Source organism: Falco rusticolus, chromosome 7 (assembly GCF_015220075.1).
Source record: "Falco rusticolus isolate bFalRus1 chromosome 7, bFalRus1.pri, whole genome shotgun sequence".
In the NCBI taxonomy this organism is placed as follows: Eukaryota; Metazoa; Chordata; class Aves; order Falconiformes; family Falconidae; genus Falco; species Falco rusticolus.
The window spans coordinates 61,701,102-61,718,196 of record NC_051193.1 but is presented as its reverse complement, the minus strand read 5'-3'; the positions used below and the strand labels follow the sequence as shown (position 1 = coordinate 61,718,196).

General features: G+C 40.1%; 1 protein-coding gene across 2 annotated transcripts in view; it reads right to left on the bottom strand.

The window, feature by feature from the left end:
* Nucleotides 1-17,095, bottom strand: part of LOC119151799 (protein only RNase P catalytic subunit) — a 53,742-nt gene that overhangs the window by 13,500 nt on the left and 23,147 nt on the right. For both annotated transcript variants that reach the window (XM_037396129.1, XM_037396128.1), the window contains exon 5: nt 12,645-12,752. In XM_037396129.1, coding sequence (XP_037252026.1) covers nt 12,645-12,752 — 108 coding nt within the window. The remainder of the gene's footprint in view (nt 1-12,644; nt 12,753-17,095) is intronic.

Sequence of the window (17,095 nt, the reverse complement as noted above, 5' to 3'; positions counted from 1 at the left end):
CACGATGCTGCTCAAGACATATTAAATCTATGCTTCTGCAGTGATATCCTATGTTTTAATAAACTTGATAGTTCCACAAAAACTTTAAAATAAAGACTTTCTATGTTCACAGGTCAACAGGCTTATCGTCCAGGAAGAACGACACAATAACCAAGGAAACCCATCAGTAAACCGACTGATTGCTTGCAGTCAAAAAAAAGAATTTGACTACAACACGCAGCAAACATTTATAACACTATTTTCACACTGCTTTTCTTCTGTTTCTATTTAATACTGTTTTCCAGTTGTGTGCTACAGATTACTATTCAGAGATAAAGAGGTTACCTTCAAAAACAACTGTTCCAATATAAGAACAATTTTGCACAAATAAATACATTAACAGAACTACTCAAGTGAGTGGTGATTTCTCTTTGGAGGTCAGAAAGATTATTTAATATGAAAGAGAACACATAAAATGTTCTTGAACAGGACAAAAATCAGCAGAAACAAACTAAAGCACAAAGGTCTGAGGTGGAGGAGCAGCTGTGTGGTCAGTCAGGCTCACCTACCCTGGGCAGACCATGCAAGGAGGGACCAAGGAAGGAATCTGGGATACTGGGAAGAGCGTAACTGACATTTGCCAGGCTGGAGGAAACTTGGGGGACTTTCACACACACCAGTACACCTTCCACTGCCTGTCTCATGAGGCAGAGGTTCAACCGTCTCATTTGGATCACGGCTGCACACTCTGGTAAGTAACATACTGTTCCTGCAAAACCAACAAAAATCTGATGCAGAGTATATCACAAGTGAATGTAAACTATGGGTCAGCATTATTAACGCAGCCATTAACTTTGATTGTACATCACTGCAGACTCATGCCGTTTTACTAGTAACACTGCAGGCAATATCTATATGTGGAGGTCTGAAAGCCCCCCACAATAGCTACAATCCACAAGATCTAATTTACTTCAATGCTTTTCATTCAGGTTTATTGATAACAGTCCGCAATACTTAATAGCTGGACACTGGGCAGGCCACTGTTTTATCTAAAGTATTTTTCTTTAACTCAGAAGATAAGATATAGCAATTTGACAAACAGATAATACTGTCAGCTCCTACAAATTAATTATGGATGATATTTGGCATTTGCCTAAAAGCTCCACCTCCTGGGAACAACTGGTGGCATGAAAATCTTTGTCTACTTAGTCATTTCTTGCCCCTGCAAGAGAAACAAGCTTGAGAATACGAAAATATGACCACGGGAACGGCTTGAAGAACAGAAGCCAAATAAGAGCCACCCACCCCCTATATCATAAAAGGATTTATCTTTTTAAAGCAAATTTTGTTTTAAGGAATCAGCATTACGGTTTCAAGATATCTGTATATAACTATAACAGCCAGCATATTTGAGGAATTCTGTTGCATCTTTCTCTCCTTTGTCCATTTCCATGCAGATACCCACCTAACAACTCCTGGAGCACCCAGGATTGAACAGCAGTGCTCAAGTGCAAGAAAGAGCTATAGTTTCAGAGAATTTTGTTTACCAAATTTATCAGACAGCTACGGGTTAAAACTCTGTGTCATATTACTGGTTATGTTAGCTAGGCTGGCAGGGTGAACGGGCTTGTGGAAATGAGAGTGAGTGGGATGAGAAAAAAGAAATCCCTAACCTATAGCATTTCTGAAAGCACATTTGGGGTTGCGAATTCAATGGAAAGTTAAGAGCTTTCCGTTCTGCAAGACATGAAACTATAAAGATACATACATATCAATAAGAAGTGAAAATGTCAAAAGTCTCTAATTCTTTTATTTAAGCCACTTCCTTTAACTATTGAGACTTAGGGCCATCATACATAAATGGATTTAAACAGTACAGTGCAGTATTTTACAGGGATATCATGTAAATTAATTCAGATGCTAAAGCAGCATAGCAACATTAACATTAGATAAGCCCAGGATAACTACTCCTAATAAGGAGCAGGTTAAATCAACATCATTAAGACTGACTGGTCCTGCTCTATGACCACCTGCTTGCAACCCTCTTAGTACTACTTCATTTTATTTACTCAAATGTGTGGCACCTTAGGGCTGTGGTGGAAGAAAATTCCTATTAATCAATCAATCAATCAGGTAGTAGTACAAACAGTATTCAGAGAATATCCATCTTCCACTGTGCTTTCCTCACACTTGCACTTAATGTAGAAGCTCACATTCCAATGAACCACAGCCCTAGCAAGCAGCTGCATCATACTTCTTTTATTTCAGTGTATAGTGAAGCACTACCTAGTTTACCCAAATATCACACAATTAGGAAATAAACAAGGAGAAAAGGCATCAGCAAGGTTGATCTTCCTGCACTGGTATACTGTGTAGGTCAGGAACAACTCCACAGAACCAGTGGAGCTGAACTGGCTTTTAACTTCTGTTAAGAGAGCTTATGGCACACAATGTACACAGCTTGCTCGTGGAGCCATGTCAACATGACTCCTTAAAAGCTCAAGGCACAAAGATACTCACAATATTAGAGGCAGAAGAAATATTACTGCCAACTCACTGTTCCTTTTTGGTGAGCACAGAGTTGAGCAGGTAAATGGATGAATGTTGGACAATGATGAATACAGACATAAGCATCACTGATATTTCCTGATGAATTTAAAAGGTACGTTGGTACCATCAATATGACAGAAGCACAGGTCCAGTTTTAACAGTTTCTACAGGAAACACTGTGCAAGGATAGGACAATGCAGTAGCTGGAAATGGTAGAAATTATTTGGAAAAATTAGACAGAACTATCTGTTAATACTTCATAAAATCAGTTGAAAAATACAGTATATTATGTTTACACAATTTGGACAGCTTCTTTAGCTTCTGACTCACCTGACTCATTCTAACTTCAATGCATGTTTCCAGCTAGAACTGTGGAAAGAACTATTTGGATCATTATAGAACTGAATGGTGAATAATAAATCAGGAAGAAACAACATCACAAGTTAGTATCTCTGGGTGGAAAGGAAAAACCAGTAGATACTTGTAAAGATTAGTACAAAATATGTAAATGATTTGAAATAGAGAATTTCTCAAGAAAAAGGAGGTTTCCTAACAATAAGACAGGGCAGTAAGTACAATGCCAGAGATTAAGCATTCAAAGTGATTTAAAATATACTATTTTTGGATTATATCTAGGAAATAGTATTTATAGAATAGAGAATATGTTTGTTTATTTGATGGAGATGCACATAAAAAGGAGAATTCTAACACAAATGATTCTTTGTAAGGTTATTTCTTCATCTACTGTTTTTCAGTGACTAATTTTTAAGATCTTGAGATAGGCATCTTTTCTTGGAGGATGAGGAACAAAGATTTCTATTGTGTAACAGCATCATGGCTACTAATAAGTAAATATATACATACAGTTTTAAATTTTCAGTTCATTCTCTATCATTTAGAAAAATACAACTTGGAAGATCTAAAAAGTTGTAAAATCATGTAAGCAACTGGGGATATCATGTTAAGAAGCAAACAAGGTTTTAGTTTAGTTTTCACAAGTATCAGGGAGAGTTCTCTTGCTTTACACATGGAGATAGGGATGACCTTATACTCAAGATAGACTTCCACAGCAGTAAGCCACTGGCCTGCTACACTAGCACAACATGCATATGAGGTGACCCAGCAGGTATGAGGCTCATTTTCAGGAGATTCTGCAACTTAGGACCTCCTCTGCAGTTATTTCAGCTTGGGTCAAATTGCTATGACTTTTCTCCTAGAAGCAGTCCCAAAAATCCCTATACTTCCTAGAGGTCATTCTATACGACAGAGGAAGAACCCACGCTGATTAGCGTTGCCTGTGCTAGAAATCAGCCTGAAAATTTGAAGAACAGCAAAGGTAGTCATAGCTTTCTTATTATGTTCTTGCTACTGGTATTCTTACTACATCACTCCTGTTCCTCACATGATACCAAACAACAAAATCATTTGCAAGTCTCAGCATGTCTGGTAATAGCTTAATTAAGTTTTGTATGGATAGATCAGGTCTGATTACAACCATTAACAGACATGCTTGCAAGGCTTCTAGGCATTTCACATTTTGTACTATTACAGACCATGTTTCAATTGCACTGGACGTGGGGAGTTAGACAGATTATGTCAAATCACTGGTCCCTGTTCCTGCTACCTCTGTTGCTATCTTGTAATTTAAACCACAGCAGAGGCACACCACATGTCACCCATGGGAGACCGCAATGGACTGCTGCAGTGGCACACACAAACTCCCAAACCTTTCTGAAGTGCAATTAATTTTTAATTTTTAAAAATCTTATATTCCTCCCATCTCTTACACTTAAATAAGGAAAAAAAAGCTTATTAGGAATTTTCATTCTATGACAAATAAGAATATATTTTTAAAAATAGTGAAAAGTCCACAGGAAATTTTGGCTTGCTATATTCATTACAGGTAACCTGCAAGACCAGGACAGTTTTGCTCGCAGTCAGACAGGAGGTCAACCATTACATAATAAAATGCTGGTCTCCTGAGCCCAATTTGAGAGGCTTACTCTTAGCCCAGTAATAGCCCTGATGGCCACCATACACACCCAGGTAGAACAAAGACCCTATCAAGAAAGGAACACAGTTAAAAATGGAGAAGAAAGAAAAATCTGTGTGATAACTCTTTTGCACAATTGTATGCAACTTTTCCTTCCAGATAATTTATAAAAAGAATACATGCTAGTCATTTGAGAAGTGTCATTAAAGTGTCATCTGTCAAATGGCAAGTTAGCTGCAAAGTGCAAAGGGGGACCATTCACCACTACTCAGCAGAGGCCATCATACAGAATTTACAGGCAGCAGGTTTAAAACAAAAAAACCCACATGCATTATCACATCCTATATAATTGTGGGACTCATTGCCACGGGATGGTTTGAAAACCAAAGGCAAAAATAAACTGGGGAAGGTAATTAAATTTATCAAAGGAAACGTCAACAGTGGCTATTAAACTTGCTAGTCAGGACACAACTTTTTCACCCAGAAGTTCCTAAATCAGTAAAAAAATCTGGGAGGCTGTAACAACTGGAATCATCCCTCCAAACTTGCCTTGTTCCTGCAATCCTACTCCACTTCTGACCACTGTCTTGATTAGACAGGTTAGATACTTTGGTTTGAAACAACCATATACTTACATATATATTTCAATATAGTGAAATCTCTAGGAATAATATATTGTTCAAAAAATGTAGACTTTTGTAACATAAATAAAATGTATTTATTTATTGGTAAATAAATCCAAATGCAGTTTAGGCTTTTGTTTACTTGTACCTTTTCTCCTTCAGATAACACAGCTTCCAAATATTTTCTTTCCTGCTTTTACTAAAAATAGTGTATCAGATGTAAAAGCCAACTGTGAACCAAAAATCAATCACTTTTCAAAATATATAAATAAATCCAGATGTACGTGAATGAATGCAATTACTGTTCTGAGGCTTTTACCTATGTTACCTTTAAGACGATACTAAAACCCAGCATTTCTCCGGCTCAAATAAAATATTTATTCTAACACAGAATTGGCCTACAGTAACCCAAGCATCACATTTTCTGGCCTGCTTCCCGTATCTTAATAGCATCATAGTCTCTCACTATTATGGAGACTTTCCATACAAGAATCACTTCTAAAGAAGCAGCTGTTCCCTAAAGACCAGGTTTCTGATTCTAAGGCCCAGCACACCTCTTATTGCCACCTAACAATTCCATAATTAAGTGAATCAGTTGGGCTGCCCAAAGAAAACTCATCTTGTGGTTTCTAAGGAAGAAGTGAAAACAGCAAGATTGAAACTCAACCAGTTCAGAAAATACTGTCATTTCACTTCATCACCCAGATTTTAGCAGGACTCCTCTACAACATACAATAACCAACCTGTTGCTACAGTTACCAAGCTCACTGGGACATGAATCATCACAGCACATTTTGTTCTGCCCTGCTGAATTTCAAGCTTACACTCCTAGTGATTAGAAGAATTCTTGTTACAGAAGATATGATGCAACTCCCCTCATAAAAGAAGGAGTGCTTGGGTGCTCCTGTACTTACCTTAACTTTTTATTTGCTGTTATTGCCAAATACAAAGGTAGAAACTATAAATACCAGACAGAAACTGAAAGAGATTGTTAATTTAATCACATGGGTTTTATTAAGTTTTATAGCCAGAAACAGAGGCTGCAAATACTAAGGGGAGTCAAGGAAGTATCTGATTTTAGAACAAAGCAACAGGGAGAAGCTATCAAAATGCCCGATAGATTTTTTGAGCTTGATCTATTCTGTTTTAGAATGGCACCAATATAGGAGGGGAGGGGGAAGACTGCAGTATATAAACATCAATCTCTCAGATGTGGCTTTGGAGAAGAACTTGTCTCAGTCTACCTGCTGAGATATTCAAGGAACCCCAGAAATTAACTGATGAGAGATGAATGCAACATTGTATGTTCCAGTCACATATCTCTAACACTAAAAATAAGTGAAATTTCAAGGGTAGTCCTTAGTGTTTGAGCTTCTTTCTCTTCTAAGATCACATTACACAGAGGCCCAAGGTGATTTTCAGTGAAAACACTGAAAAATCTTCATCTTCATGATTTGTGCAATACTTAAAGGACATGAAAGTACAGGTCTAAAGAATGAAACACATGTTGCAAAGACAGAAATCTCTGCAAAGACAGAAACCTCTCCAACTTTGAGTAACAGGGCAAATGTTTCATTATTGTGGAAATGCAAACTAGGAGTACCATTAAAACGCGGGAGGTGGGAGAAAAAAAGATGGAAAAGGCTGGGAGCAAATGAACAAACATATGTCTGACTGCTTTGTTGAGTGGTAAGACAAGAGTTGGTGGGAGGAAGAACTGATGAACTGTCACAGTATGACAAATAAGACCTCTGTTGGATGTATTGATTGTGAACAGAGAATGACTCATGGATCTACTTAGTTCTTGCTTCATTTACAGACAGTAAAGTACTTGACTTGAACAAATCACAGATGCTGCCAAATGAGTCAAAGAACAAAAAAATTCTTTTCCATGCCTGACTTTTTTTGGGTCAAATTTATTAATAACTGCTTGTTTAGCTGGACAGCTTATGGAGTAGAGCTCATATTTTGTATCAAATATCACTGCCTCACTAATTGTGCAGCTGATCTCTCATATGCCTCTTGCACAGTTAAGACAGACTTGAAGAATGGGAAAAATTACCACATGAAAACTTGACCACATTAGTACATGTATTTGTCAACCATGTATGTATGCACAGGTGTTAATTTCTTTGTGTTTCATGGCCTCAAGATAATTTTTAGTAAGAGTGACTTGGGAGAGAAATTTTACTTACTATTTTCCCCAAACTGTAAGCTCAAATTTAACATATGGAAAACCAAAACGCAATCACCTGTTCACATGATTACTATACTACATGAAACCACACAATTCATTTAGTCAAAGAACCCTTCTCCCATTCAGAGAGCAGCCTCCACTCAACAAGCCTGCCGCTCTTCCACTGGAAGAGACAAGAAAGAGCTGCAAGGCATGTCCTGTCCCCTCTGCCTGCCACAGAACACACCAGCCACAGCCTGGTTTTTTGTGGCAGCCTGTGAGAGGTGCAGGAGGGCAGGTCTGGTGGCTTTGCTGGCTGGAGCTGACTGGTGCTGCAGGTGGGAGGGGTGGTATGGGTGACATGCCAGCTGCTGCCACCAGACTGGGAGGGGAACTGTAAGGATCTGACTTCATCAGCTGCTGTACAGGCCTACTGCAATTTACGTGGGAATTAATATGAACTTATGTAGTCCATTTATAGAAATGCTGATTAAGTTTGGAAGTGATCACTTTGAACTACCTGCCAAGAGCAAAAACTATTCCTTTGTGCACTGTCAGCCTTCAGGAACTCAATCTGGAACTATTTTACCAATCTTTTAGATGTCTGAGTTTAATACAGAGATCAGAGTGGGTAAAGTAAGGGCACAGCTGACCCCAACTGCTAAACTGTTTGAAGAAGGGAATTGTGAGTTAGCTTTGATCCAACACACGTTTGAAATATATATTCAGTTATGCCTGACACCAGATGGGTACAGTTTAAAAAGGAGCTGGCCACATACCTCATTTACAATATACCAATCTCAATGTAAATTAAAAATAGCAAAGTACCCTTTAAATTGTGCTTGCTGATTGTGCTCTCTCACCGCTCACCCCAGCCCTTCACAGTTTAGGGGTTGTTGGAGCACAGCTCATCACAGTCCTTTCACTCTCCCTAAAGCAAAGCGAGATGCTCCAAAGCCTTGATATCCTGCTTGTACTTGGGATTCCCCCTCACTTCCAAGGAATATGTCTACAGAAAATTGTGATAAAGAGGAAAGAATACATTTAAGAATTTTGTAACAGTTTGTGTTTACTAAGAGAACTGGACAATTAGTGTGTGGAAATTCCCTCTCTTGACCTTTACAAGGTGAAAGGTGGGTGTACTATGGGGAGTTATGGCAGCAGAGGGACAGGGAGTACCAGACGTCATTGTGCTGGCTAAGGATTTATGTAATTAGGCACATCTGGAGGAAAGGATTAACTCAACGTTATGATACTGCCTGAATCAACTTTGCTTAGTTGAACTGCAAGGATATCTCAGTTTATAAACTACCTCGTTTGCAGTACAAACAATGACTGACTCATCAAGGCAAATACACATCAGGTACAGTCTTAAACAACAGTAGAATGCAAAAAACCCCCCCCAAACCTGGAAAAAGACAAGACTGAATGATTTTAGATTTTATGGGAGTGTGTTTCTGCTATCTGGACTACGTAGCAAAAATAATTTCCGTTCTATACTATCTTTTAATTAGGAGTCAACTTTAATGTCTAATTTAACATGCTGCAGTAAGGAAGCAAAGGGTTGAAAACAGGTGCTGGCTCATGTCCAGTGTTGCAGTTTTACAGTCATTGTGTGTGCAGTGCCTTCAAATCAGATGATCTCACCATTCCCTAGCCCCCGAAAATCTTTATTCCCACTCTCGTGCTACCTCCTCTTTTTGTCAGTAATTGATGCAGCCACATGGTGATTTGTACCAGGAAACAGACCTAGTATAAAACCAACCTGGAAAAAGAGGGGATTGTAATTACAAACTGACAGTGCCATACACTAGAGAAACTGCCACAGGATGTTCCTGTAAATCTGCCAAGTCAATAATATTCATGATGATTTGCTAAGTAAGTGCTGGCTGTGAGGACTGAAGTTGCCTGGGGCTACTGGAAGTCACATATCTAGTTTTCCAGAATGTCAGAACACTTTGGGAATGAAATGAGTAAAAATCATTCCTTCAACTTCTGCTTTTTTTCCTTCTGTTCTCATCCCTCAAGGTACTTGTGCCTTGTCCACAGAACCCAGCCCTTTCCCAAAATGCCTAAGGAATGCCTAAATGGAATTACAAATGTTAGGATGTTTCAAAGAAGAAAGGAGTATTTCATCAATGTTTTCTTAAGTTAATTGTATGATTAAGAGTTAGCTAGAGTTGGTCTTCAGAAAACAGTTACAGTTCTTAAAGCTAAATCACAAAGCAGAACACTGCTTTTTGTCAAATTTAAATAAAGACCAGAATTCATTTAAATTACCGTATTATTTTCACAAAAATCTTAGGCCTTCTCCTATGTTTAACAATGCCCTTTATTTCACTATTCTCTCTAAATCACGTAAGGGATATGGTCCAAAAAACCTAACAATTTGCAAATAGTAACACTTACAGTGTGTTGTAAATGGAGAGCAACAATCTCATTTTCTCTTTCAATCATCACTGCATCCTAACTATACACTGGAACAGAAACGCTGATAAAACAACATCCTGACTGGGTCTAACAGCTGCAGTAATGAACACCTGAAAAGAGCACAGCCTGACTTTCACCTGGAGGCTTAAAATAATGTAACTTTTTGACACGGGTTGGGCAGCTTTTAACACTGGTCCTTGGAAGTACTGTTCCTTTATTTCCTCTCAAGTCGAACAGAAGAGGTCACTGACGAGTCACAGCATGCTTCTCCGAAATGTGCCAGTCATGCCGTCCTAGCCAGCCAGCTTGATCTCAGCAGCCTTCGCTCTTAGCTTTTTTCATCCTTTGTGCTCTGCTTCCAGCTTCTCTTGCATTTATTGCTCCTCTCCATCCTCTTAGTTCTGCACTATGTTTCCCTATGTACACTGAAGAGTTTAATAGGGCAGGCTGTGAATGCCCCGGACCTGCCACTCCCACTCCACATTTTCCATTCAGCTGCCTCCAGAGTGATGACAGCAGCCTCCTAAAGAGGATGTTTTGTGAGACAAAGGGCAGACTACAGCGTTCAACAAGGTCAGCATTTGCAGATGGGGGACTACCTGGCAGCAACACCACTAACCAGGAAAGCAACATATGCAGAGATTCCTGTGGCCTTCCCTTCCCTCATCTGGAAGAAAAGTTTGGAGACAGAAGAAAGGATTGCTTTGCATTGTGGGTTGTTTTGTGGGGTTTTTTTTCTTTCTGTTTTTAGCAGTCTTGAAAAAAAGAGTAAGCAAATGAGAATACATGCTTCTTGTCAGAAGTACACAAAATAAGAACAAAGACACAGTCCTTTCCTGACATGTTACAACGCAGGAGTTCAGAGTCATGAAGAAACAAAAGGGCATTCGCTAGCATGCAGCACCATCTCACATTTAAACAATGTTTCCAGTTGGAAAAGACTGTAAACTCAATAGGTAATACTGCAATCATGTATAAAGACACATCTATGATAAAAAAATAATGCAGAAGTATCTCAATGAATAGGGATGCTCAATACAAGAAAAAGTCTTTAGTAGTTCATATGTATTCCTTTTGGGCAGCGAAGGAGCAATTTTGTTGCTTAAGAGTGCAAATACACACTTTGCTTGCCAGAAAACGTACTATCTAGACAGTGAGTATCAACAGGTGTAAGTCTGGATCAATGGGCACGTCCATCCTCTCTCATGTAGTGACTTCACACGATCTAAACCAGCATCCAGATAACAGGAACAGCAAAAGATTGGCTGCCGGAAGCTCCAGCAATTAACATTTTTTGTGCATAACAAAATGCAATAATAATTAATGGCAACTTAGCTCATAGAACAAGTAAATTTTAGCTAAGAGAATCTTCTAGAGGTAAGATGGGGTGAGCCCAAGTTACTGTTCTGTTGTGCAGAAAGGAAAGACAGATCTTTTCTAAAAATCCTCCTAAATGATTCAAGAGAGATCTGATCTCTATCTATATGGACCAACCTAAATGAAAAGTTAATGCCTCCATTCAATCCTTTTGCGGCTCCCTGGCATCATGGATCCCAAAGTCCTTCCAATACAGCAGAAGCTAAGGAGGAACTCAAAGGCACTTTATGCTCCTCAGTATGCTGATACCTCCTAGCAAGATTTCTAATCAGAAATCAGCAATAATTACCCATCAGAACCAGGCTGGCTCTTTGCTCCTTTGCCTCCAGCTTTTAAAGACCATTCAGGATCCTGTTCAGAGCTCCTACACTGGGACAGGCATGCCTTGCAGAAGTACCCTCCTTTCTCTTCCCCCTCCTTGGCAGCATAGATCTGTCCTAGATCTTGAAACATTGTTCCGCTACTTGCTGTCTGGGATTCTTCTCAGAAAATCAACAATTCCTTCCTTACCCCACCAAAACAAAGTGTAAATTTCCTTTCCTATTTTCTTAATAAGGAAAGTACCCTCTTCATGAGCCAGTATCTCATGAAACTTTACTGCCACTCTCAAACAAACATCCTTCAGCAAGATTCTCTAATCTCCCTAGCTCAGCTGCTTTTAACTACATATATGAAAGCATATCCTTCTTCTTAAGAGTAGTTTTAAAGTAGTTCTTAGAACAAAAACATATTTCTTGTAATTACTAGAAATAAATTACCTCCTTTATTATCAAGCACATTTATAACTTTTAATTTCAAGAGCATGGAAATTTAAATTCTGGCTTTGGAATACATGTGAGCAGTTACTTCATTACTCCTCATTTAAAGTAAATATTTGATTGACACTGAAAAAACTCTTAAGCCATTTCTTAGTGAAATGCTAAAAGGCAGTACTAAGGAATCTCAAAAATAGGTATTGGTAAAAAAGCAGGATTATCCTTCTACAAATAACCAAGTGGAAAGAACTACAGACAGTTTGAGCTGCCCTTGTAGGAACAGGACTCAAATGCTTAAGTCAATAGGCAGAGAAATAAAGTTTAAACTTGTACAGGATGTGGTTTGAACTAAGGGGTTATTTTAAGAAGAACTCTTACCAGCTTAACTATATCAGAGTAGATTTTCTATATGGTAGATTTAGCCTGTTTCCCTAAATCCCTGTTACTATGAAAACATACACACTCAGACAGTATATGTCCTAATAATATTATTATTGATACCTTAGCTGTATCTATGAGCATCGCATACATGAGGAAATTTAGGTATGATTTTTTAAGGCTAATACAGTAAAATATGTAAGAAGAACCATCTTCCCACTGATGATTTTCAATCTGTGAAATCTAGATAACTCTTTGAACTTCACTGTAACACGTGCTACAACGTTTGACCAGTTTCTCAAGAGAATAAGTAATAATGAGGCAATTACTGTTTTACAATCAGCATACACAAAACTCTTAATGAATATTTAAACAGCACTTACATTTTCACACTGTATCTTTCTGGGGTTTATGTGGGAAACATTGAGTCCATCAATAACAATATCAAAGGGAAGTCGATTTTCCACAAATGTTTGAAAAGCTTCAAATTCCTGAAATAAACAAACAAACAAATAAACATGGGGGAATAATATGTTCAGTTTAATAAAAAGAGATTTCATTCACTTTTTTAATAAAAAAAGAAACAAATCCAAAATCTCTCACTTTTCCTTCATTGGCGACACTTCACATCTTCGCTTGCACACTTGCTAAAACAACCACATGAGGGAAAAAGAGCAGAAAAGAGCAGAGAGAGGAGAGGAAAGGAAAGGAAAAGAAAAATATATCTTCAAAAGCCATGTTACAGTGGGTATTTCCAATATAGTTTTAAATTACATTACAACCAAAACCCCAAACTTTACAGTCATCCAGATTTTCAGAATAATAATCTGAACGTACACTTTCATAAAGATACATGCCATTGTTACACAACAGTTGCAAAACAAAGCAACCTTACAAACCAGTAATCTGTGACACTACTAAATCTTAACATTTCCAAGTCTAAAATAAGCATCATACTTAGTTTCTCTGTAAGAATTCTGAAATCTCTGAATGCCAATCAATATTTAAATGAACATTCACTTAGAAACACAGCACTCCATTTGTGAGAAATAGACAGCTAGCAAAACAATGAACTTTCTTATTAGGTCAGAAACATAATGCAGTGATTGAGCAAGCCAACAGCATCCATCCATTTTTTTCAACAGAAGGAAAACCACAATTGCTTTAGGCTTGAGAACCCATAGGACGAGAACAGAATACAAAGCTTTAATAAAATCTTCAGGAATTTCTCCCTTGATTTTTGAGTAAAGATTTAGTGTTTTTAGCAGACACTTACATAAGATTTCTATTTTCTGCTTCTGACTGCTTTTAACAGGCATAGGAATCCTAAGCCATCCTGGTGGGCAGTGACCTGGTTTCACAAATTACCTTACTAGTAATAAGTAAGACTTATTTACGGGTAACAGAGGTTTCACAGTCCAAGGCTATAAATAAACTTTCATAGGAACTCAAAACAATTGCAAATTTCATGCCTTCTGCTCAAAATTCAAGAAGCCCTCTTCTACTCTTGCCTTCTCCCATGTAGCCATATGGGAACATATGAGTTTAAACAAAAACCATCACCTCAGCACCCAGACAAAACCTGTTCAGCATATACAATTCTTCCTCGGAGAAAGGAATGAAGAAAACATGTATTTGTCCAGAAAATACACTGCTGTCAGGCAGTAACAGATGATCACCAACTTCAAGTTTAGTCAGAATGCTTCTGACAAGTTATATTAGGAAAAGGGTTACTTATATTAAGAATACAAGCCAACCAAGTGAGATAAGGATGCCTCACTCAGATGGCAAAATTTCAGGCTTAATTTCCAAGTGAACGGGGGTATACGGGTCAAAAGCACACTCACAAGAACACAGGCAACATAGGGCTCAATCTAGCATCACCACAATCAATAGCATTTTACATGATCTTTCATTTCTCCATGCCTTAAATAAATATTATTATTAAGAAACCATAAAAAGCTGAGCAAGACAATGATCATTTCAACAAAAATAAATTGTTGGCACTTGTGTTCTCCCCTGCCCCTCAGAATGGTCAGGGTTGGGCACCTCTGAAGATCATCTAGTCCAACCCCCTGCTAAAGCAGGTTCACCGAGAGCAGGTTGCACAGAGATGTGTCCAGGTGGGTTTTGAATGTCCCCAGAGAAGGAGACCCCACAGCTTCTCTGGGCAGCCTGTCCCAGGGCACAGTCACCCTCAGAGAAGTTTTTCCTCATATTCAGATGGAGCCTCCTGAGTTGCAGTTTGTGCCCGTTGCCCCTTGTCCATCACTGGGCACCACTGAAACCAGCCTGGCTCCATCCTCTTGGCCCTCGCCCTTAAGATATTGGTAGGCAGTGACAAGATCCCCTCTCCATCTTCTCCAGGCTGAACAGGCCCAGCTCTCCCAGCCTTTCCTCATCAGGGAGATGCTCCAGTCCCCTCAGCATCTCTGTAGCCTCTGCTGGATCCTCTCCAGTAGTTCCCTGTCCCTGTAGAACTGGGGAGCCCAGCACTGGGCCCAGCACTCCAGATGCACCTCCCCAGGGCAGAGCAGAGGGGCAGGATCACCTCCCTCGACCTGCTGGCCACGGTCCTCCTAATGCCCCCCAGGGACCCATTGGCCTTCTTGGCCACCAGGGCACACTGCTGGCTCGTGGGCAACTTGCTGCCCACCAGAGCTCCCAGGTCCTTCCCCGCAGAGCTGCCCCCCAGCAGGTCCCCCCCAGCCCATACTGGTGCACGGGGCTGTCCCTCCCCAGGGGCAGGACCCTGCACTGGCCTCTGCTGAACTCCATCAGGTCCCTCTCTGCCCAGCTCTCCAGCCTGCCCAGGTCTCGCTGAATGGCAGCGCAGCCTCTGGGGTACCAGCCGCTCCTCCCAGTTCTGTATCATCAGCAAACTGGCTGAGGGCACCTTCTGCCCCTTCATCCAGGCCCCTGGTGAGTGAGTTGGGCAAGACTGGACCCAGCACTGACCCCTGGGGAAGCCACTAGCTACAGGCCTCCAGCTGCACTCTGCACCATTGAGCTCTGCCACTCAGCCAGTTCTCAATCTCAATGTATTTTATATTCATGAATATTCTCATTGCCATCTGACAAGGACACTGAGACACAGAAAGGAAGTCACCAGCCAAGGAGGTGGCAGGGAGGAGAAACAAAAATCACCAAAGAACAAAAATTCCTGACTTCTGGGCTTATGCCATGCAGTAGAATTCCTCATGGTTCAATGTCATCACTGTAACACTGGATGGCTGTCCGAAACGTGGAAAAGATGAAAGGAAGGAAGACACATGCAGACCGAATGAAAATAAAATAGAAGAGCTTTGAGACAAAGATAAGTATAAATGGAAAAGACAAAATAAAATGAAAGCAGATGAAAAACACATGGTAAACACTCCACTAGAGTGTTATTTTCCTAATGCCAACAAATGCCAATATTATTTCAAGTAACATGGTTACAATCAAGGAGACACTTTTATAAAGTGTGGCATACATGTAATCTTGTCTTTAAGGGCTCAGTTCAATACAAAAAAAACACTCTGTGAAGAACTTTTAAAGTGGCATTTTATTTCAAGTGACAATAGTTACAGAGCAGCTCCTAAAGGGGTGAGTTTTCCCTGATGGGCCGAGTGCTTTGTTGAGGGAACACTACAGCACAAGTTGGGGGAGCAGCAGCAAAGTTCAGTGGGTCAGTGCTTCCCTCTGCTCACTCCCTGTCCTCTCCCAGCAGGTCAGATGGAGCAGGAGCTGCCAGGAGAGTTCTGCTGAGGGGCACCAGGATAGGCTCAGCATCTCTCAGGAGCCAGCTCCTGGCTCTCTAGGGTTTACTTTCAGAGCTGGGGAGATGCTGCAGCCTTTTCAACATTGTTCCCTTGGGCACCCTACCTTTCCCTGCCATCTCCTCCCATCCACATCTCTGACTCCGTTCTCAACAGATGCCTGACAGTGTGCCCCTGCCAGCCTCCCCGATCTGCTGTGTTTTTTGCTTCGCTACCAGTAAACCATGCAATACAGGGAGAGGTTTGCTGGCACAGGAGTCTCTTATCCACACAGGGAGATGAGGAGTTAATAGCAGAGTAAGTGCAGAAGACAAATAGCCAAGTTCAATTTATGTCACCAAATACAGAAGACTCCAGTGAAAAGCCTTAGAGAGAATAAAAATCCCCAAGGATCGGTTAATTTTCTCCTCACCAACCATATTTCTCCAGAAACACACATGAGTGCTCCTTTCCTTTTCCAGAAAAAAACCAACATAAAGAACAACAGAGAAGATCCAGGTCTGCTCCCCTGAGTGACAGTTTTTGAGTGGTCACATTTCCCATCCTCTTTGGACACAGGGAAAGAAAAGGGTGAACCCTGGGAATAATCAGCAGGCTACATAATCCGGTACAGTACAAAGGGTTATTCAAACACACAGATTTACACTATGGAAGTGTATCGTCTGGCTGAGATGGAGTAATTTTCACCATAGCAGCCCTCATAGTTCTGTGTTTTGTATTGGTTTCTACAGAGCTGTTGATAACACACCAGTGCTTTGGCTACTACTGAGCAGTGTTCACACAGCATCAAGACTGTCTCTCCAACATTGCCCCTTCACCCCTAAACTGGGGGTGGGCAATACCTTGGGAGGGGATATAGCCAGAACAGCTGACCCAAATTGACCAAAGGGATATTCCATACCATATGATGTCTGCTCAGCAATAAAAGCTAAGAGAAAGGAGAAGAGGGGGCATTTATTATTACAACATTTGTCTTCCAGAGTAACCACTACATATACTGAAGCCCTGCTTCCTGGGAAGTGGCTGGATATTGCCTGCTGATGGAAAGTAGATAGTAACTCCTTTGTCTTTCT